This window comes from Rhinolophus sinicus, chromosome 5, assembly GCF_057876585.1.
Source record: "Rhinolophus sinicus isolate RSI-liver-muscle chromosome 5, RSI-T2T, whole genome shotgun sequence".
Lineage (NCBI taxonomy): Eukaryota > Metazoa > Chordata > Mammalia > Chiroptera > Rhinolophidae > Rhinolophus > Rhinolophus sinicus.
In genome coordinates, this window is record NC_142505.1 from 35,916,535 (window position 1) to 35,939,999 (window position 23,465).

At 35.5% G+C, this 23,465-nt stretch overlaps 1 protein-coding gene and 1 pseudogene across 2 annotated transcripts in view; both read left to right on the forward strand.

The window, feature by feature from the left end:
* NCK1 (NCK adaptor protein 1) overlaps positions 1 to 23,465 on the forward strand; it is a 79,678-nt gene that overhangs the window by 43,108 nt on the left and 13,105 nt on the right. The window contains exon 2 of one of the 2 annotated variants that reach the window (XM_019747922.3): positions 14,348 to 14,591. In XM_019747922.3, coding sequence (XP_019603481.1) covers positions 14,366 to 14,591 — 226 coding nt within the window. In that variant the 5' untranslated portion in view covers positions 14,348 to 14,365. Of the gene's footprint in view, positions 1 to 14,347; positions 14,592 to 17,352; positions 17,496 to 23,465 lie in introns of those variants that run through there. The other variant, XM_019747938.3, reaches the window with a different exon arrangement.
* On the forward strand, positions 10,181 to 13,254 carry LOC141567340 (ribosome production factor 1-like; annotated as a pseudogene).

Genomic DNA, 23,465 nt, shown 5'->3' on the forward strand with positions numbered 1-23,465 from the left:
AAGACAATCTGTAATATTTTGCAATTTATATCAAAGACAAAGGGCAAATTATTCCTACTACATAAAGAGCTTCTAAAAAATGAAAAAGTGAAGCCACACCTTAGGAAAATGGACAAAAGATGTGAACAAGTAGTCCACACTTGAAAATAAATGCAAATGCCCCTTAAGTTTGGGAAAAGGTGCTCAATCTCACTGTAATAGGTAAATACAAATAAAAACTCTTAAATACCATTTCTTACCATCCAACTGACAAATCCGAACGGTTTGACAACATAGTTTGTTGCCAAGGCTGTGAGGAAATAACTCATTCTCATACGTATATTGTTGAGAATAAAAAAGGATAAAGAGCCTTTGCATAGGGAATTTGGCATTATCTCACAAAATTATATAAGCTTCAATTCAGTGTTCCTACTTTTGTCACTCTAACCCAAAGGTACACTAACACAAAAACACCATGACACGTATGTGAGACTATTAAAGCACTATTTAATACCAAAAGACAGGAAACAACCCGTTGTTCATCAGTAAGGTCTAGTTGAGGAAACTGTGATACTTCTATAACGATGAAGTACTGTGCAGTAGTTAGAAATAGTAGTTATGTTAGAAAAGAACTCTCAGACACTGCTATGGAATGATCTTCAGGATATACTATTAAACTAAAAGAGCAAGGTTCCGACAGTGTACATAGTGCCCTCCCCTTTGTGTGTGTGTGTATATGTGTTTCGTTGGTGAGAGGGGACATGGACATTAAAATTCCCGACTTACCTATGTTTTATTATATTAAAAAAGAAACAATAGAAGGTAAACCAAAACAAATAAAAATGGCTATCCTATGGAGGAGAAGGAGAGGAAAGAGAATGTTAGAATGGAAACAGAATGGATATACTTTGACAATTTTACTTTTAGAAATATCTAAATGTTTTATGTAATTATGAAATCAAATTAAATTTTGAAAAGGAAAAATAAATTTGACCTTCAAAAAATGAAAACAAATGAACTTAGCGATATATTCAGTTGATGTCATAACCACACAGAAGCATATATTCTGTCCTTCCTGTAGGATCTGTTTATTAGGCTAATCAAATAGTTAGTGAGACAGTGTTCTTTCTAGAACAGTTTCTAAAAGCAGGTAGAACTAGCAAGTCATCATTTTGCAAACAGTAGATCCAGGCAGTGATTATGAGTGGCTGATAAAACCGTCAGATGAAGGTTTGATGGAGAACTTAATGATGGGTGACTCATTTTGATACTACTAAATCCACCATTCAATTTTGGCATCACTGCCTCCTGTTTTGTGATAATGAAGCACACAAAAATTACCTGTGAAGTATCCTTGCAATAACAACAACAAAAGGACATGGAGAGGGGGAGAAGTAAAGCCTCTAGGTGTAATTACCAGTTTACAGGTGATGGGGAGATAAAAGGACACCACTGAGATGATGCACATCAAGTCCGCTGTGTGAAAAGTGCCGCAGGACAGGTGAAGCCAGGTTCTTCAACAGGTAAGGCGCAGGGAAAGAGTGCTAGAGATTAAGAGCACTTAGAAACATGGTAACCCAAGTGCAACACACCTGCTTCGATCCCTGGTTCAAACAAATCAATTGTAAAATACTTGTTAAAAAATACATATACTCAGCAAAAATTGAATATTACTATCAGATAAAAGAACTACGCAGGCACACTTAACCTTAATAAAGAAGCACTTACATTTTTAGCAGCACAAGATTTTAAAAAACATTTTGATAATTGAATTTCAATATAATTGATTTTATTTGCAATCTTATGCATTTTTTATGCACTTAAAGCCTTATATTGAGTACAGGTTATAGGTTTTACTAGCCTGCCAAAAGTGGGAGAGGGCCCATGGCATAAAGAAGGTAAAGAGCTCTTGATTTGTTAATTTTGGGGAGATACGGTTTCTTAGCTGTTAGTACTTGTAGGGGAAATCATAGGATTCCATCTACCCCACCAAAAGTGGGGGGATAGATGAACCACAAAGTCATAATATTGGGCATTAAAGTTGGGTGACAGGTATGGGATTTGTTGCACTGTTCTCTACTTTTGTATGTGTTGAAATTCCCATAATTAAAAAAAATTTAAAGCTTTGTGTCAGTTTTTAGTTATAATGCCAGTAATATAGTAGATTGCCTATTTTTGTACATAGTAGAGCACGAGATTATATTGGTTTTTTAAAAATCTTTTTTCACCTTTTGATTGTATAAAGGACATTAATACTTTTACATATGTAACAAATATTTCTCCCAGCTTATTAGTCTCTTAACTTTGTTTTTTGGTGGTGGTAGGTACAGCAATGGCTCCCCAAATCTCCAAAACCTATGAGTATTTTACCTGACATAGTTTAAGAGACTTTGCATATGTAATTAAGGATTTTGAGATGGGGAGATTATTTTGGATTATCTTTATGGCCCAATGTAAATTTTAAGTGTCCTTATGAGAGAGAGGCAGAAGGTTAAAATGAGAAAAGGAGATGTGATCATCAAACTAAAGTACAGAGTGATGCAGTCGTGAGCCAGAGATGTGGGCAGCTTCTAGAAGTTGGAAGTGTCAAGGAATGGATTTTTCCCTACAGACGTCAACAGAAAGAACACAACTCTGCCAACACTTTGATTTTAGCCCTTGACTCATTTCACACTTCTGAGCTCCAGAACTGTAATTTAGTAAATTTGTGTTGCTTAAAGACACTAAGCTTGTGGTAATTTGTTATAGCATTAGTAGGCACTGATGTAATTTGCTGTACAGAAATTTAAAATTTTTTTGTTTTATCGTTTCTAACACTGGAATCATGGCTTAAGAAAACAAACAAACAAAAAAGACTTCCTTGCATCAAGAATCTGAAAATACTATTTATATATTTTATTTTCTGTTTTGCTTTATCTTTAAACCGTCTATGTTAATTAAACTTAATTTTGAGATAAATTATAGATTTATATGCAGTTAGTTATAAGAAATCTTACAACTTACTGAGAGATCCAGTGTATCCATTACCTGGTTTCCCCCAATGGTAACATCTGGCAAAAGTATAGTACAGTGTAACAACCAGGATATTAATACTGATACAGTCAAGATACAGAATATTTTCATTACCACAAGAATCCCTCATGTTGCCCTTTTATAACCACACTCACTTCCCTCCCATCCACTCCTTAACCCCAGGCAACCATTAATCTCACCATTTCTATAATTTTGTCATTTCAAGAATGTCATATAAAGGAATTACCGTGTTTCCCCAAAAATAAGACTGGGTCTTATATAATTTTTGCTCCAAAAGACGCATTAGGGCTTATGTTCAGGGGATGTCATCCTGAAAAATCATGCTAGGGCTTATTTTCCAGTTAGGTCTTATTTTTTGGGAAACACAGTATATAGTGTGTAACCTTTGGGATTGGCATTTTTGTTTTTAACTCAGCACAATTCCCTGGAAATACATCCAGGTCATTGATCCATTGCATGGATCAATCATTTTTTCCCTTTTTATTGCTGAATAGTATTCCATAATGTGGATGTACCACAGTTTGCTTAATCATTCACCTGTTGAAGGACATCTGGGTGGTTTACAGTTTTTGGCTATTACAAATAAAGTTGCTATAAACATTCATGTAAAAGTTTGTGAGTGAACATAAATCTTCATTTCTCTGGTATTAATGCCCAAGAGTACAATTGCTGGGTTGTATGATAGCTACATGTTTAGTTTTATAAGAAACTGTCAAACTGTTTTCCAGAGTATCTGTACCATATTACATTCTCATCAGCAAATATAAGTGATCCAGTTTTAACATATCCTTATCAGCATTTGATATTGTTACTCTTTTATTTTACCCATTCCAATAGATGTGTATGACGTCACAATGTGGTTTTAATTTGCATCTTCTTAATAGTTAATGATGATGAACATCTTTTCGTGTGCTTGTTTGCTATCTGTATATATTCTTTAGTGAATGTTTCTTCATGTCTTTTGCTTGTTTTCTAATTGCATTTGTTTTTCTGCTGTTGAGATTTTCCTTTTATGGATCTTGCTTTTGGTGTCATGTTTAAGAACTTTGCCTAGCTCTGTGTCCTGAAGATTTTCTCCTATATATTTTTCTAAGTTTCATAGTTTTACATTTAAGGTTGTCACCCATTTTGAGTTCGCATTTGTATAGTTTGAGATTAAAGCAATGTACCTTTTTTTTTGCCTGTTGTTGTCCACTTACTCTATCAACATTCGTTGAGAAATCAGTTTTTCCTCCATTGAATTACATTTTGCACCTTTATCAAAATTCAGTTGGGCATATTTATTTGTGTGGGTCTATTTCTGGGTTCTCTTCTGTTCCTTTGATACATGTGTCAATCCCTTTGCCAATACCATACATTCTTGACTACTGTAGCTAGATAATATTTTTCCTCACTTTATTTTAACTTTAAAAAATTGTTTTAGCTATTCTAGTTATTTTGCTTTGCCATATAAATTACAGAATAATATTGTCTAAGTATACAAAATAATTTGCTGGAATTTTCATAAGAATTACATAAACCTGTATGTCAATTTGAGGAAAATTGGCATCTTTACTGTGTTCCATCTACCATTCCATAAACACTTTTATTTAGATCTTTGATTTCTTTCATCTGCATTTTATAGTTTTCAACATATAATCCCTGTTCATGTTTTGTTGGATTTTCACGTCTTTGATTTTTTTCCTTTTTTGAGTGATTACACGTTGTATTGCATTTTAAATTTTGATGTCCATGTGTTTATTGCTAGTATACAGTAAGCCAGTTGATTTTTGCAGGTTGATCTTGTGTGCCTTGTGACCTTACTGAATTCATTTAATAGTACTAGGGGAGGGGTTTTTTGGTTGTTGTTTGTTTGTTTGTAGCTTCCTTGGAATTTTCTATGTAGTCAGTCACGTCATTTACAAATTAGAGTTTTATTTCTTTCTTTCCGATCTATACACCATTTATCCTTTTCTTGCCTTACTGAATTGGCTAAAACTTGCAACACTTTGCTGAATAAGAGTGGTGAGGGTGGACATCTTTGCCTTGTCCTTGCTTTTAGGAGGAAAGCAACTGTTTCCTTAAGTATTAAGTATGATGTTAGCTGTAGGTTTTTTTGTAGATCTTATAAGTTGAAGTTCCCCTCTGTTCTTATTTTTTTGAGAGCTTTTATAATGGTGTTTTATCATGGGTGTTGAATTTTGTCGAATGCTTTTTCTGCATCGAGTAATATGCTCTTAATGATTTTTCTTAGCTTGCGAATGTGGTGTATTATACTGATGGATTTTTAAAAAATATTAAACCAGCTTTGTATCCCTGGAAAAATCCCTAGTTGGTCAGAGTATTAATTCTTTTTACATACTGCTAAATTCTGTTTGCTAATATTTTGTTAAGGATTTCAGCATCTATATGCATGAGAGATATTGGTTGTTTTCTTTTTTTGTACAGTCTTTATCTAGTTTTGACATCAGGGTAATACAAACTTCAAAGATAAATTGGGAAGTTGTTTCCCCTTCTATTTTCTAGAACAGCTTATGTAGAATTGGTATTAATTATTTAAATAATTGGTGGGAAGACATCAGGATCTGGAGATTTCTTTTTTGGGGTGAAGTTTTTTTAACTACTAATTTAATTTTGTGAGTAGTTACAGGGTTATTCAAATGATCTATTTCATATTAGGTATATTGTGGTAATTTGCGTTTTTTGAATAAGTGGTCCATTTCTTCTAACTTGTTAAATTTATGTATATAGAGTTGTTTGTAGCGTTCTCTTATCCTTTTGATGTCCGCACAGTCTGTATATCTCCTACTTCATTTTTAAAATTGTTAATTTGTGTCTTCTCTTTTTCTTCCTAAAGGTTTGTCAGTTTTATTGATCTTTTCAAAGAACCAACTGTTTCTACAGTGATTTTTTTCCTCTGTTTTCAATTTCATTGACTTCTACTCTTTTTCAAGGTTCTTGAGGTAGGAGCTGAGGTGACTGATTTGAGACTTTTCTTCTTTTCTAGTTGTATTCCTTTACTACTATAACATTCCCTCTCAGCACTACTTAGCTATGTGCCACAGATTTTGATAGGTTATATTTTCATTTTCATTTCGTGTAATATTTGATTTTCCTTGAGACTTCCTCATGGATTATTTAGATGTATGTTCCAAATATTTGGAGATTTATGTTCCTGTTAGTTTTCTATTATTGATGTCTAATTTGATTCTTTTGTAGTCAAAGAACACATTGTGTGACTTCAGTTCTTTTAAATTTGTTGAGGTTTGTTTTATGACCCAGGATATGGTCTATCTTGGTACTTGTTCCATGGGAACTTGAAAAGCATGTGTTTTCTGCTGTTGTTCAGTGCAGTGTTCTATAAATGTTGGTTAGATCCTGGTGGTTGAATGTATTATTGGTTTCTTTTATATTCTTTCTGATTTTCTATCTGGCTGATGGGTGGAAGTCCTGGCTCCTTAGTTGGCTTTTACTTGCACCACCAGGAAGAGATGTTGGATTGCCTCGTCATAGCCTAGAGGGTACTAAGTCTAGATTTCCTACTTGGCCTTTGCTATATGGGTGGGGCTGGTTTTTTCTGTAGTGTTTGAGAAGAGTAGAGTGTTTTCAGGCATCTCGTTTTATTGTGCTTCACGTTATTGTGCTTCATCATCAGATGATGCAGTTTTTATAAAATTGAAGGCAAGACCTTCCCCCAGTAAAAAGATTACGACTCACTTTATTGTGATACTTGCTCTATTGCTGTGGTCTGGAACCAAACGTGCAATATGTCTGAGGTATGCCTGTATCATCTAAAAGTTTTATGTTTTGCTAGGCTATCCCTTTGCTCCATTGTTTGGAAGGCATTGGGTTTTGTTGTTTGGGGTGTTTGTTTGTGCTCATGGTGTATCTAGGTTGCCAACCTTCAGTTCTAAGTCTGGGATATAGTAGACAAAAATAAAACTTAGGGAATTTGCCATTGTGTCGTTTCTTGGGATCAAAGGTCCCTAGCTGATCTGCCTTCTTCCCTTCACCTTTCAGAGTTTTCTAATGTTTGTTATATATATATAATGTCCAGGGTTTTTAGTTGTAGGGAAAAGTATAACTACTTTGTCTTCCTGGAAATGAAAGTCCTCTGTCTACTTTACTTTTGTATGTAGTGTGAGGACACAAGTGTTTCCCCAAATAGATAGCTAATAGTCCTAGAATTACTTATTGCATAACTCATTCTTCTCCACTGATATGAAATGCCACTCCTGTTGTACATAAAATTCTCATATATTTGCATGTTTATACACACAGAATAGAAGTTAACTGACTTGTCTGATTAACTAAACCCCTCCATTTCTGTTACAAAGCATACAACCTGATACCCTTGACATATTTCTAGTCATACAACCTGATATCCTTGACATATTTCTACTCTTACAAATTGAATTGAATCTACTTACCAAGAGTTAGATGTACTGTTCCTTTAAAGTGTGCTTCTTACTATAATTTTATGTAAACAAACAAAAATAGTGCTAACAGAAAGTTGTTTTTAAGAAAACCAAGTTGATTGCTTTGGAAAAACTTTCAAAAAACATCACTTAAAAAAATTACTTGCTTTTGCATTAGGTCTGGATGAGACCACTGTAAATATTTGGGGGAAAAGGCATAAAAACCTGTTTTGTATTAAGTGCTTCAAAGTATTCTATACCTTAAAAAGACCTAAACTAGAATGCATAGCTAGTATATTAGAGAGGAGGGCTTCTAAGCCACCTGTATGTGGGTGTGTTTCTGTTTCTGAACCTCAGTCTCTATTTACTGGTCTATTTGATCTGTACCAGTATCATATTATTTTAAATTGCCTTAACATGTTAGTGCATTTGCATATATGATAGGGTATGTTTGTCTATAGTGGGAACTGTCAGCTGAAAAATAACAGAAAACCCAATTAAAACTGTCTTAACATAATAAAGAAATTTATTAGCTCAAAGAAATGGAGGTTTGAAAGGACAGTTTTTAGTGCTTATTTTAGCAGCACTCCGTTCACTTGTCATCTTCATTCTCCAGCTGGTGACAAGATGGCTGCAGTAGTTCTAGGCTTCACATCTGTCCATGACAAAATATGTCGTCTTCCCTTTTCCATGGTTTCAGTTACCCATGGTCAACTGCAGTTTGAAGAAGTTAAAAGGAAAATTCCAGAAATAATAAGTTTAAAATTGTGTGCCATTCTGAGTAATGTGATGAAATCTTGTGCCTTCCTGCACTGTCACTCCGGGTCATGAATCATTCATTCCCTTGTCCCCATATGCACTACCCTGCCTGTTAGTCACTTAGTAGCATCTCGGTAGATCAACTGTTACAGTATCATAGTGATTGTGTTCAAGTAACCTTTATTTTCTTAGTAATAGCCCCAAAGCACAAGAGTAGTTTAAACTTTATCATAAATATGTATGTATTTATGTATGTATGTGTAGGAAAAAACATAGTATATATAGGGTGCAGTACTAACCATGGTGTTCAGGCATCCTCTGGGGGTCTTGGAATGTATTCCCTGCAGATAAGAGGAGACTGTTGTGCAGAGACAGTCTTTTACTGTGTTTCTCAAGAGTCAGTCAACTTTTCCCTAAAGTTCCTCGCAGAGTTTCCCTTGCATCCAATTGGCCTTAAGTGAGTTAATGTAAATAAACCTGGCAAGGGAGAGATTGTCATTATTGGCTTAAATGGGTTCTTTATCCTGGATGTACATTAGAACACTTGGGTAGCTTTTAAAAATATAGTACCTCGGTTTTTGAACGTCTCCGTTTACGAATATTTCGGTTTACAAATGCCGTAAACCCGGAAGTAAATGCTTTGATTTTCGAACACGCCTCAGAAGTCGAACATGTCACGCGGCTTCTGTAGAGTGCAAGATCCTGAGGCCTAGCTGTCGGCTGTTTTCGAACGTTTCAGAACTCGAACGATCTTCTGGAACAGATTATGTTAGAAAACCAAGGTACCACTGTACTAATGCCTGAGTGACATTCCAGACAGATTAGAGTCTCTGAGGTAGGAATTCAAGCTCCTGTATTTTTTTAAAAGCTCCGTACCTGACTCTAATCTGCAGGGTGGGCTTTGATGAACCAAAATATACGTTTAAAGCTAGAGTCAGTCCTCCAAGTCGCATGGCTAAAATAATAATATGTGGCAACTAGAAGGATAATATTGATATTGTTAGGAAAAGAGAAAAATGAATGCTGGTATACAACTTAGTGTCATTATACCAACTCTTATTTTTTCTAAAATATTTTTTGCTAGTTTTATGTTTTCTAGGTAAATTTTAAAATTAGTTTGTCAAGTTTCAAAATAAATTCCATTGGGACCTAGGATTAAATCTCATTAAATTTATAGATTAATTATGGAGGGAGGTATCCCCATAGGAAAGAAATCAGTGTCCATATAGTCCTAAAAAAAAATCTTTGTTTACTAATGTCTCAAAGTCTATTACTCATTGTAATTTTTTATATCCTATACCAGTAATTGTTTAGACTTAGTTATAACTTTTTATTTGGAATTAATTTTTCTGATTTCTTTCTGTTTAGTATTGTTTCTTGATTACCACATCTTTTTGTAGCATTATGGGTTATTTTGCTATTGTACGTACTTGAGCCATTCTTTCAGAAGAATGGGAGATAATTTTTTTTAAATAGTAGTTCTTATTATTTTATTGAGCAATTACTTCTTTTTTTTTTTTTTAAAGATTTTATTGGGGAAGGGGAACAGGACTTTATTGGGGAACAATGTGTACTTCCAGGACTTTTTTTTTCCAAGTCAAGTTGCGGTCCCCTCAATCCTAGTTGTGGAGGGCGCCATTCAGCTTCAAGTTGTTGTCCTTTCAATCCTAGTTGTGGAGGGTGCCATTCAGCTTCAAGTTGTTGTCCTTTCAGTCTTAGTTGTGGAGGGCGCAGCTCAGCTCCAGGTCCAGTTGCCGTTGCTATTGCAGGGGGCGCAGCCCACCATCCCTTGAGGGAGTCCAACCAGCAACCTTATGGTTGATAGGACGCGCTCCAACGAACTGAGCCATCTGGGATGTTCAGCGGCAGCTCAGCTCAAGGTGCCGTGTTCAATCTTAGTTGCAGGGGGCGGAGCCTACCATCCCTTGCGGGATTTAAGGAACTGAACTGGCAACCTTGTGGTTGAGAGCCCACTGGCCCATGTGGGAATTGAACCGGCAGCCTTCGGAGCTAGGCACACGGAGCTCCAACCGCCTGAGCCACCAGGCCGGCCTGGGTGATAATTTTTGAATCCTTGCAATCCCTCCAAAAAATTATCTACCTTGTAGATACACATGTATCCACACTTGAAAGGAGCAAACACCCTGAAGAAGGCTGGCGTTAAGAGTGGCAGCAACGGAAAGAAAGGCCTGAAATGCAAAGATGCTACCAAAGAACTTCAGGAGGCTGCAGTCACTGAGGATGGTGCGATGGAAAGCAGAGTCCAACGCCCGAAAGTGGCTGCCTTTCCTCTGGGCTTCAGCATTTCGGGATTAAGAACAAACAGTGGTGACACTTGATGTTCAGGTGGTGAAAACAGCAGTGGAAGGACAAGTTGGCAGCTAAGAAAAAACTTAAAAAAGAAAGAGAGAGGCTCTTTGGTGATAAGGCTCCACCAAAGCCTATACTCAAGACCATTGACAACCAGCGAGTGTATGATAAAACCGTAATAGACCCTAATAATGAAGAGGTTGCTTATGATGAACCTACAGATGAATTTGCTTATTACTTCAACAGACAAACTTCTCCCAAGATTCTCATCACACCATCAGATGGACTTTATGGGAGAACAGTACGACTCTCTGAACCGCTCTCTACGTTTACACCAAACTCACATGCTTATAACAGAGGAGGACTGGCTCTGAAAAAATTCCACAGTGCAGCTCAAGAGATTTCACAGATCTGATCGTTATTAATGAAGATCATAAAACACCAGATGTGTTAATTTTGAGTCACTTGCCAAGTTGCCCAACTGCTCATTTTAAATTGAGCAGTGTTCGTCTGCATAAAGAAAGAGAAGAGGCAAAGACCCTACAGCACACATACCTGAAATAATTCTGAATAATTTTACAGCACAGTTAGGTCATTCTGTTGGACAGATGTTCGTTTCTCTCTTTCCCCATAATCCTCAGTTTATTGGAAGGCAGATTGCCACATTTCATAACCAGTGGAATCTTCTTCAGATTCTGCAGATACATACAAGGTATGATCGAACAATACAATAAATGTTTAAATAAAAAAAAATTCATTACAGTAAAAGACATATTGCACCCCCTCATTTCAAACACACTCATCTCATTGTTCTTGCCACTTTCTGAAGCAGTTCTGAAAGTTCTCTTTTGTAAGTGTCTTTAGTTGTGCTGTCGTGGCTGCCTTGATATCCTGAATCGATTTGAAAATGCTTTCCTTTCATGGTCATTTTGAGTTTCAAGAAGAGCCAGAAGTCACACAGTGCCAGATTCGGTGATAAAGGTGGATGAGGATACACCGTAATGTTTTTATTTGACAGAAATTGCTGTACCAGAAGCGAAGTGTGACACAGAGCGTTGTCATGATGGAGGATGAAACTGTTTGCCCATTTCATATTAATGCATTGTTCGTGATCCATGATTTATGGCACACGTTAAAACATACTTTCTCTCAACTGTAGCTCATACCCAACTGACTGCACTGAACAAGTTGAAACTTGTCACACATTGTTACTAAGGTTCGATGCGCTGCTTCCTATATTGAAAATCCCTGCCTTTTCCTTGGATGGCACTCGGCAGTAGGATTCACCATATTTTGTGATCATAGCGGAAAGGCTCCATGTCACAGATCGTTTCTGGTATGGCAGTTTCTGTCAAATAAAAACATGATGGTGTTTCCTCATACACCTTATTCTCCAGATCTGGCACCTTGCGACTTCTGGTTCTTTCTCAAAGTCAAAATGACCACGAAAAGTAAATGTTTTGAATCAATTCAGGACATCGAGGCAGCGATAACAGTGCAACTAAAGACACCCATGAGAGAGGACTTCCAGAACTGTTTCAGAAAGTGGAAAAAACAATGGGATAAATGTGTTCGAAATGAGGGGTGAGGGAGGGGGAATATTATAAGGGGGATTAATGGCAGTGTGTCTTTTACTGTAATAATTTTTTTAATGTAAATATTCACCATATTGTTTGATTATACCTCGTATTCAAAAGTGAAAAGAAAGTAGGAATTCAGGAACTTGGACCGCGTTTTACCTTAAAATTAAGATCTCTTTAGAAAGGAACCTTTGACTCTATATATGGAGAACATGAATAGGTCCATAAACCCCAGAAAATGGATACAAATAGAAAAAAATTCCGTTTATAAAGAAAGTACTGAGGGAATAGTATTAGATTTTGCTGAACTGGACTATCTTGAAATTGTGACAGAAGACCCTTTTTCAAAATGGCACTTACTGATTTCATAAACCTTCTTTCATGTCTGGACAAATTACCACATGCCATGAATTGCTACTCAGTATTTTGAGTGAGAGTATAGAAGTTGCAAGAAAAATAAAAATTAAAAAATAGCAAAATGTATCTACACTTGAATGCTAGTGGATGTTGAATTCTAGATTAAAATGTATTTCCCTGAGAACATTGAAGAATTTCCTTCATTGTTGAGAAAAGAGAATCCAATATGCAAAACCAAAAGCTGAACTATTTGCTTGCTAAGCCAGGGGTAGCTATTTATGTAAAATAATCTCTTTAAAGAAAACAGCTGATTTAGGTTCAGGAGTGAGTTAGGTTTGTAACTATTTCTTTGTTTTAAAAGAGTTTATATAAATTGGAATTATTTGTACTTGAATTTTAATAGAACTATGTGGCGCTGGTGTTTTCTTTATGGGAAGATTTCTTAATGACTGACTCAATTTTATTTTGTTTTTATTTTTCTATAAATTTGTACATTTTCAGATTTATTGATAAAGTTTATAATATTGCCATGTCTTTTGAATGTCTGCAGCGTCTATAATTATGACTTCTTTCCATTTTTAGCTTTGATTTTTCTGATTAATTATTTACAACTAAGAGCCTTCCTCCAAATACTCCTTTTGCTTCATCCCGCATGTTGGCTGTATAGTCTTTATTATTTTCTAAGTATTTTTAACTTTATTATTTTTTTGACTCATGAGTTTTTAGAAGTTTCCAGATGTATTAGGTTTTTAAAAAGCTGCTTATTGTTATGGTTGTCAGAGAATGTGGTTGTAGGATACCAAGTACATGAAAATGGTCGAGACTTTCTTATGGACTAGCATTTGATAGATTTTTTGTTTATGTTCCTTTTGTATTCCTCTGTTTGGACATAATGTTTTTATATGTTTATTAGAGCAAACTAAATAAATGGTTGTAACATCAGTTGTTTTGTAGCTTTACTAAGTTTTTTGTCTCTTTGATTTATTACTGAGATAAATGTGTTAAAAATTGTCCTCTGTGTGACAATAGATTTGTCCATTTTTCCTTGTGGTCTGTCAATCCATTTTGGAGCTGTCATAAGGTGTTATAACGTATATATAAACTTAGCTGTTATATATATTGAATAAAACCTTTTTATCATTGTGGAGTTAACTTCTTTATTACTAATGATGTGCCTTAAAGTTCTTTTGTGTGTTATTAATACAGCTAGCTCTACCAGCGGTATTTTATTTTATTATTGGGAAAGAGGAACAGGACTTTATTGGGGAACAGTGTGTACTTCCAGGACTTTTTTCCAAGTCAAGTTGTTGTCCTTTCAATCTTAGTTGTGGAGGGCACAGCTCAGCTCTAGGTCTAGTTGCCGTTGCTAGTTGCAGGGGGCGCAGCTGACCACCCCTTGCGGGAGTCGAACCGGCAACCTTGTGGTTGAGAGGATGCGCTCCAACCAACTGAGCCATCTGGGAGCTCAGCGGCAGCTCAGCTCAAGGTGCCGTGTTCAATTTTAGTTGCAGGGGGCGCTGCCCACCATCCCTTGTGGGACTGGAGGAGTTGAACCGGCACCTTGTGGTTGAGAGCTCACTGGCCCATGTGGGAATCCAACCGGCAGCCTTCGGAGTAGGAGCGCGGAGCTCCAACCGCCTGAGCCACCCGGCCGGCCCTGTGATTAGTTGAACCGGCACCTTGTGGTTGAGAGCTCACTGGCCCATGTGGGAATCCAACCGGCAGCCTTCGGAGTAGGAGCGCGGAGCTCCAACCGCCTGAGCCACCCGGCCGGCCCTGTGATTAGTATTTACTGGGTGTTTTTTTGTTTGTTTGTTTGTATTTTTACTTTTAACTTTTCAGTGCTCTTAGGTTTTTAGGTGTATCTCTTTTGAAAAGTACATGGACTACTACTATTTAAACCTTATAAAACTATTTTCTATGTGGTTACAGTGCTGAAGCTGCTGAAAGATGGCAGAAGAAGTGGTGGTAGTAGCTAAATTTGATTATGTGGCCCAACAAGAACAAGAACTGGACATCAAGAAGAATGAGAGATTATGGCTTCTGGATGATTCTAAGTCTTGGTGGCGAGTTCGAAATTCCATGAATAAAACGGGTTTTGTGCCTTCTAACTATGTGGAAAGGAAAAACAGTGCTCGGAAAGCATCTATTGTAAAAAACCTAAAGGATACCTTAGGTAAGTTATTTTTATATTAAAACAGCAACAATACTTTCTTTTAAGTAGATGATAGAGCTTGGTTCTTTGTACAGAATTTTGGCAGCAGTAGGCAGAATTGACTAGAAAAGACCAGGAATGGAATTAAAACTAAACAAGGTAAGTTTGGCTCATAGCACGTGTTTAATTCAGGAGACCAGTAAAGGTCTCATAAGTGTTAGTGGCCAATTTCTATAAATCTAGCTGGTGGATATGGCCGGAGTTCAAGGGTCAATCCAGAATGGTGTTAAGGAGCAGAACTGAACTCTGAGCAGGGACTCCTGGGGTGCCTGTTGGAGTTTAGGCAAATTCTGCATCTAACTGAGACAGGGATAAATGAATAAGGTACAGAATTGTCTCCTTGGCATTAATGCAACTTATTTTGCATGGCACCTTGCTTTAACATCTAATTGCTTACATTTTGAACTTCACTTTTAAAAACAAACCATTTTATTCTTATATTTGATAAAAGAATTTTAAATTGTGGATCGTTACTGTAGATTGGCATCTACAAGGCTGATCTCTTTGCTGTTTTGTTTCTCTTTTTTCCCCTTTCTTCCTCTAACTGTAAAATGTGTTTTTACTGGCCTTTGTTAGGGCCAGAGATAGTGGAACCTGCTTCATACTTGCCTTGGCTGAGCTGATAGGAAGGAAATAGCACAGATGAGGACTGGCCTCTTTTTTTTTTTTTTTTTTTTAATTAAATTCTCTTTGGCTGACAGGAAGGAATTGGGAGGAACAGAATTTCATTTTTTGTATTTAGGCAAGCATGCAAGCATTCTATTACTTAGTGGTTTTTTATATTTATGTAGATGAGACAAATTTCTTCTTGTGAGCATAGTTTAGGAGTAATGTGGCATGACTGACAAAACATTATTGACTTCTTTATATTATTATTTCTTATTCAACATTATTGTTATTCTAGACTATGATGTTTTTTCAATTATCAGCAATAGAAGACAAATCTTTTGTGTTTTTAACCATTGTAAAACAACAAAAATTAAAACATAGTACAATTCAAAGTAAGATGCAAAGTATGGGAATGTCAGTTTCTGAGCTAAAAACATTTCCAGTATTCTAGAGGTAATTTAATAAATGGAGTTATTAATCTGAATTTTCACTGTGACATTTAACTGTTATATGTGAGGTTACCTTTTTTTTGAGATTTTAAGGTTTTACAAATAAGACCATTATTATTAGCTTTTAAATGGAAGACAAATCAGATAGAGATTTTCCTTGAATAGCTGAAGAGACCAGAGTTAGAACCAGCAATACTTATTTTTTTCGACAAAAAAACATCCAGCCTAAGAGAAAGTTCATAAGAGTTTATTTGAGCCAAACTGACGACAATTGCTGGAAAGCAAAATCTCAACGGATTGAGAAAATGCTCTGCAAAAGGGCGCTTTGCAGCTTATTTTATACATAGAATCAAAGGAGGAGGGTTTCATGAAATTCATTAATGGTAGATTAAGGGGGTGGGAGAAAGCAAAAAGGGGGGAATCTGGGATTGGATAAAAGTAAATTGCAGAGACAGGTACTTATTTTACATAGGTGAGTACAGGATAGTTAATAGTTCCCTTTTTAGATGATGTAGAGATGGTAAACGGGACAACAATAATAATGAGGGATTCTGTAGTTTCCTGTTCTGGTCAGAAAAAAGGATTACTGACATTCCAAGGGTATGTTAATCCTAGATGCAAAAAGACAATAGACAGGCTCACTTAAGGTGGAGCTTGACCTTTGTCATGGAAAACTACAGACTAAAGATGTGACTTGCTGCCATGGCCCACCTTAGTTATGGATTTTTATGTTCAAGCCATCCTATGTAGTTATCTTCAGTCTCCTGAGCTTGTCAGGTTTAACCTATGGCCACTTTTCTGTCCACATTTTGTAAATACTGGACATTTATTTAAAGCACGTGGATTAGCGGTATTGGGGATAATTGAGATAACTTCTATCAAGAAAGTGTGCCTCACAGTGATGAAGGCACAGAAAGGACTAGGACCATACCTAGATAGACTTTTTTGTTCCTTTTTAAAAGTATCCTGGGACTAGAGCAAATGTGATAGTAATTAACAAAAGATAGTGAAAAAACTAGTAACATGGAGCAAAGAGGAAAAATATCCTAGTTTAAGATACTTACTGAATATAAATTTTAAAAGCCCAATTAATTATAATTTTTATTAATTGTTAATACTCCTGAGAAATCTTCCATACTATTTTCTGATATTACTGAGATGATTTTAATAAGACTTTATATCTAAGTCCTAGGATATCTCTGTTAACTTTATTACTATGTTACAGTTATTGCTATCTACATTTCAGGGTACTTGGAAACTTAAGTTAGTGATCCGTAGATAGACTATATAATGTAAATCCAGCTTTTAAATCAGCCAGCCTTCTCTCCTTTCTCAGAATTTCTGAACCCCTTTTTGGTAGCTTAAATGTCCCATATAATTAATGGATTTGTTTCACAATGATGGTGCTGACATTTTGGAGACATTGTTTGAAAGTTAAGAAAGAAAAGGAGAAAGAAAACAAAGGAAAAAAATGTATTTTTAACTGTTGAAAATATATGTGCTTTAAAGCTTCTTACAAAATAAGTCTGAATAATAAGGTCAGATTTGTGGCCATTATGCTATACTCGTTTTACAGGTTTTGTTATATCGGGGGTAAAAAAATTGTAGAAAGAGCGAAGCCTCAGAAAAACTTTCTATTGCCTGGGTGTGAGCCAAGTCACATGGATTGGGTGTGGGGAGTTTTAGTGTTGCGAACAGACCAGGAAGCTCCCTGAGAATTATCCTGAGCTGTGTTAACAAACTGACAGAAAAAACACGGGATTTTTATTCAAAATGGATTTGTTAAACGCCTTTAAAGATTTTTTCAGTAAGTCAATCTGTTTATTAAATCCATTATTTTCTTACAATTTTTGAATTAGATTTTTCACTTTTGTAATTTAAAAGAAAACTGAATGGAGAGAACGTGGTAGGTTTTTATAGGCTGCTGCTTTATGTTATTTATGAAACATAAGTTAAATGATTTGTGATATAGCAAATAATATTAGTTTTGACTTGATGAGTACAATAGTTTTTAAATATTTTAGTATCGATGTTTAAATAACAAATAAGAAAAGGACATAGATAAATGATTTGAGTTTGACGCAGTTAGTTCTAATTCAGTAACTTTGAACTTAGCCATAGACATTTTAAGTGAATTAAATAAATTGTAAACGTATTAAAAACATGAAGCTAAAAGGATTAGGTAAGCAAGTCCCTTTATCCATAACGTGATTTTAACATTATCTGCAACATTTGAATTAAAATCATATTGTTTTAATACTTTTTACTTAAATTTTAGAGGAACAGTGTAGAAGATACATTTAATAAAAGCACCCATAAAGAGAATGTTTGATTGAATCAATGTAGGATTGCTAGAAATTGCTGTTTGGTAACATGAGATTTGATAGTTTGAAATGAGTTCTGAAAGTAGCAGCGTGTAAAGAAAATGAAAACACTGAAAGAAAATAGTGAATTCTTTAGATTGTTTTTGAGTTCAGGTCGTAGAGGAATACTAATACTAACTTACAAGAGCCTAATTTTTCTATCTGCAGATGGCCTTTTTATGTTCTTTTGATAATGAAGTTGATTTAGTCTCTTTGAACATTTGCTTGGTGTTTCTAGAAAAATGAACAAAGGAATTATTGTAAAAGTTTTATGTGTAAGGAATCTGAGGAAACAATAAGTAACCTGTCAATTTCCAGGGAAAGGGCAAAATTGAAAATGGAAAAGGAGCATTTTGTTGAAAAAGCATGTTGTAATTGTAATATTAAAACTCCTTTGTTCCTTTAGTTAACTTTAGTGACCAAGTGAATCCTTCTGGAATATATATCTCTTTTGTTTACTTTTTGGGGAGTTGTAAAATTTTTATTACAAGTCCACTTTTTTGGTTAGTTTTCCTTTTAAAGAGGTTATTATTTTATTTATTTTGCAGCATATTTTTTATGTTTTATATCTTAGTCTTTTTTTTTTTTTTTAGTTATAGTTTATTGGGGTGACAATGGTCAGTAAAGTTACATAGGTTTCAAGTATAAAATTCTGTCATACATCATCTATATATCATATTGTGTGTTCACCACCCAGAGTCAGTTCTCCTTCCATCACCATATGTTTGATCCTGTTTACCCTCATTTATCACCTTCCTCCCCCCTTACTCTCTGGTAACCACTAAACAAAAACTCATAGGTAGCATATTTTTATTGAGAACCTACTGCAAACCAAGCAAAATATCGTAGAATGAACAACTAATACTAACTATCACAGAACTTACATTCTGGTGGGAAGGTAGATAGTGGTAGTTATTTATTATTAGTAATACAGTGGATTTCATATCTAAGTTTCGTCATAAGTGATGTTGTAAATCAACCAGAAATGGTATAAAAATGATTCCGTCTATACCATCAATACAATGATAAAATTATTCTCACTATTGAGCCTTGGAAAGTTGGTGATTAATCCTAAATACATTTGGGTCAGGATTTGAGATTTGTAGCCAGAATATATTTATTTTGCTTGCAGCTTGTCAGAGTAGACAGACCATCCACCCGTTCCCTGAATGGACTTAAAAAGTAGATGAAAAAGTGTATGTACTCTTTGTGTGATAGCCAGAATACAAAAAGTATTTTTGAAAACAAAAAGTGCACAATATTTTAGATAAAACAGAATAATCAAAGACAATAATTTCTTATTTCATGTAGATGAAGTGAACAGATAATATAAAAATTTAAATAAAAACCTGTAATGAAAAAAATACTATATATTTGTATTTAGAATTCCTTAGTTCTGCTTCCAGATAGACCACTTATTAGCCGTGTGGCCAAGGGTATATAATATAACTAAACTTTCCTGATTTCTTATTCCTTATTTGTAAATGAGAGAGTTGGGTAAGACTAAAAGACACTGGAAAGTCCCTTTGAACTCTAAAAGTCTTATAGTCCTGATAAACAACTGATCAGTCTTACATGTGTCACAGAAATTAGGGGGAAATCCATGAGGGAGAAACTGGTTTTGAAGAAATATGAACATAAGAACAGAATTATAGTTCCCCAAAGAAAGAAGAATACTTTCTTTGGCCTAATTTTATTGAACATTTATTTACTCAGTGATTTAGATGGAGGGAAAATGACATGCTTAATGTAAAGAAGAACTAATGCTGGAAGAATAACAAGTACATTAGGTTCAGAAATATATTTGAAAGCTAAAACTGTGATACAAATAAACAAGATGAGTAGGGACAAACAATATAAAATTCTACATTGTGTTTTTTAAAGGAATTGAAAAGATTTCTGCGAATCTGGCCTGGCAGCAGTTTACATAAGTAAAAAACTTAGTAAGAGCTGCTGTGATAATTAATGTAGGTGCTAAAAAAATCTCAACACAGTTCAAAATGACATTGATTAAAATTTATGGGGGGCTCAGGTGAAGGGATGCAAAAGTTTCTTTGTGTGTGTGCTGGTCAAATAAAATATGGCATAGTTTATTAATTTGGATAGACATACTTTAACCATGGTATTGAGAAACTCAGAGGCTTCTATATACTGGCAACCAGTCTATCAAAGATTTGAAAATCAGGTTACATAAGGAATAGTTATGGCTACAAAGATTTACCTTAGGAAGAGGACAACTATCATGTGAAGATGAAATATTCTTAATTAGTGCTTAACCAAATTCTTAAAAGCTTTTAAGGAGTCAATAGTACATTGTTTTGGTCAAGAAACAGTGCTGTAGGAAGAGAGAAATAAGACCAGTGGTTAGGAGTGCGGGGAAGATTGGAAGCTATACTAAATAACATTTTTGGGTTGTTTGTTTTTTGTTTTGTTTTTTAAACAAAGCTAACAATAAAAATGACTGCCGCAGAGTTGTGCACGTCCTCAGTGTGAGCGTTTCTCTCTCACGCCTGGCCAGGTCCAGCTATATAACGCTATAGCAAAGTTTATATAATTAACTTTCGGTGTTTTTTTTTTTTAAATATATTTTTCAACAACATTATTCCTTTTTTTCTTCTTCAATTTTTGGGACATATTGGGGAACTGTGTTTTTCCAGGACCCATCATCTCCAAGTCAAGTCGTCGTTTTCAGTCTAGTTGTGGAGGGTGGAGCTCACTGGCCCATGTGGGTCTCGAACTGGAACCTGGGTGTTATGAGCACTATGCTCTAATCAGCTGAGCCAACTGGCTGCCCCACGGGTTTAGGTATTTTTGAAAAAGTAAATGCCAGAAGCACCAGCAGATTGGAAAGTAGTAACTACCACTGATTGAATGCTTACTGTGTGCTATGCACTGTGCTGAACGCTTTACATACAAACTTTTAAAAATTCTATGAGGTAGGTACTTAACTACACACCGTCATTTCAGAGGCAAGGAAACTGGAGTTTAAAGATTAAATATAAGTAGATCCAATTAGCCAGTAAGTAGCAGGACTAAAATTTAAATTGAGGATCTCTTTTGTTAGAGTGTTCTGGTGTACCCATTATGACTAAAGAGTAGCAAAAAGATTAGAGTCAGACAAGCAAAGAATTAGAGAGATTTGATACAAAAGGGACTAAACTGGGATTAGGAGAATTGTGGTAAACTGAAGTTGGGAAGAATTTAGAAAAAAATACACTGACTTGAAGGAGTCACCTTGTTGTAGAATGATCTAATTGCTGCTGATTATAACATAATTGAGAAATTAAGAGATACTAATACTGTCATTTGTATAATTTTGGAAAGTACTTTTGCATCTACTCTCTCACTGATAGGAGATTGAAAGGACCATTTTTTAGCAATAGAAACAAAGGGCAATAAACAGGCCCTTCCCAGGGAATTGTAAGCAGGGTGAAAAAGCAAGTTACCAATTTTTTATGCATGCATATGTCAGTCATGAACATGATAAACAGTAATAATATTTAATATGGTCACTGGGAATAGAGAGGTGGATAGATGATTAAAAACATGGTGTTTGATCTTAAGGAAGCAAATATTGGTATATAATGTTGGCATTACAGTAAAAATATTTACAAAGACTAGTAGTGGCATAAAGGAGGAATACATCAACTGTTTTGGGGAGAGATAGGGAAATCTCTAGTAAGAAGATACCATGACTGATTCTTGAAGAATGAGGATGGCGATATTTTTTAGGGCAGAAAACCATCACGTGCAAAGGCTTAGAGCCTTCAAAGAGCATAGATTTTTTTTGTAACCAAGGAGCTTGTATGGCTGTAGCATTAGTTGAACAGGTCAGGTATGAGGTTGAAGACATGCTCACAAGAGAAATCACAGAAGCCTTTGCTTTGCATAGAAAACAAATATTCTAAGCTTATGTTCTTTTACTAAAATATTTCTGCCCTCTAAGATTAAAATAGGTTTTTTGGTGTTTTCCCACCTGGGACTTTAATTATTGGGTCTGTCCAAAAATTCTTCATTCTTTTTTTGACAATGTATATATACATATTTTTTTTTTAAAGATTGTATTGGGGAAGGGGAACAGGACTTTATTGGAGAACAGTGTGTACTTCCAGGCCTTTTTTTCCCAAGTCAAGTTGTCCTTTCAATCTTAGTTGTGGAGGGTGCCATTCAGCTTCCAGTTGTTGTCCTTTCAGTCTTAGTTGTGGAGGGCGCAGCTCAGCTCCAGGTCCAGTTGCCATTGCTAGTTGCAGGGGACACAGCCCACCATCCCTTGCAGGACTTAAGGAATTGAACTGACAACCTTGTGGTTGAGAGCCCACTGGCCCATGTGGGAATTGAACCGGCAGCCTTCGGAGTTAGGAGCATGGAGTTCTAACTGCCTGACCCACCGGCCGGCCCTGACAATGTATAATTAGTCTTAGAGATTATCTTTTACAGAATTTAAAAAATATCATTTTGAAACTATCCTTTATTTTCAGGTTTAAATTTTTATTTGCTCTTATTAGTATTCAGTTTTACTCAATTTAACAGTTATTTAGAACTGCTGTGTACACAGTTCTAAATTATAGGAAATGCAAAAGACCAGTGAGACAGAGTGCTCTTCTCCCGAAGCTTATGTTCTAGTAGAGGGTCTTAAAAGATAAAGAAAGGAAATGCTATGATACAAGGAGCTCAGAAGTACAAAGTGAGCTTAAAAACGGAGAGCATACATATATCATTGGGGTTGAGGGTGGGAAATGAAGGATGTTGAAAAACATGGAGCAGGAAGATGAATAAAATAATAAAGTTGTTATTTGAAATGGCACTTCTTGAATGGATAGATTTTTGAGAGGTAGAAGTTTTAATAAGGTTTTGGAGAAAAACTAGCGAACAAGGTAAATTAAGTCATGAAGGTGGAAGTATCTATTTAGGGGATTTAAGTGGCCCACTTTTATTAAAAATTTAGAATAGTTTCAGTGCAGGACATATAGAAAGATGCTTTTTGTTTAACATTTACTGTATTTACTGTGATATTACTTTACATTATTCAGTTTTCGCAACACTGCCATGGTGAGTGGTGTTTTCTCCATTTATAAGCTTAGAGAAGTGAAATAGCTCAAGATTCCAGTTAATTAAGTGTTATAGCTGGAATCTGAACCCAAAAGGTGATTCAAGGTCTGTACTGTTTTCAAGTCTATACCACAAGCCTGGAATGGAAGGCTAAAGACATTCTAGAGAGGGCTATAGATTCTAAGCAGAATATTTCTCTTGATTTAATAGGCAGTGAAGAGCCACTACTGGCTCTTGAGCAATAGCATCATTGATTGCAGCTGTATATGTAAGAATAGACTGGGTGATATGGAAGATGGGTTGAAATAGGACATTTTGGATTAGTCAGGAAACTAGTAGAGGGTAGTGAAGGCTCAAACACAATA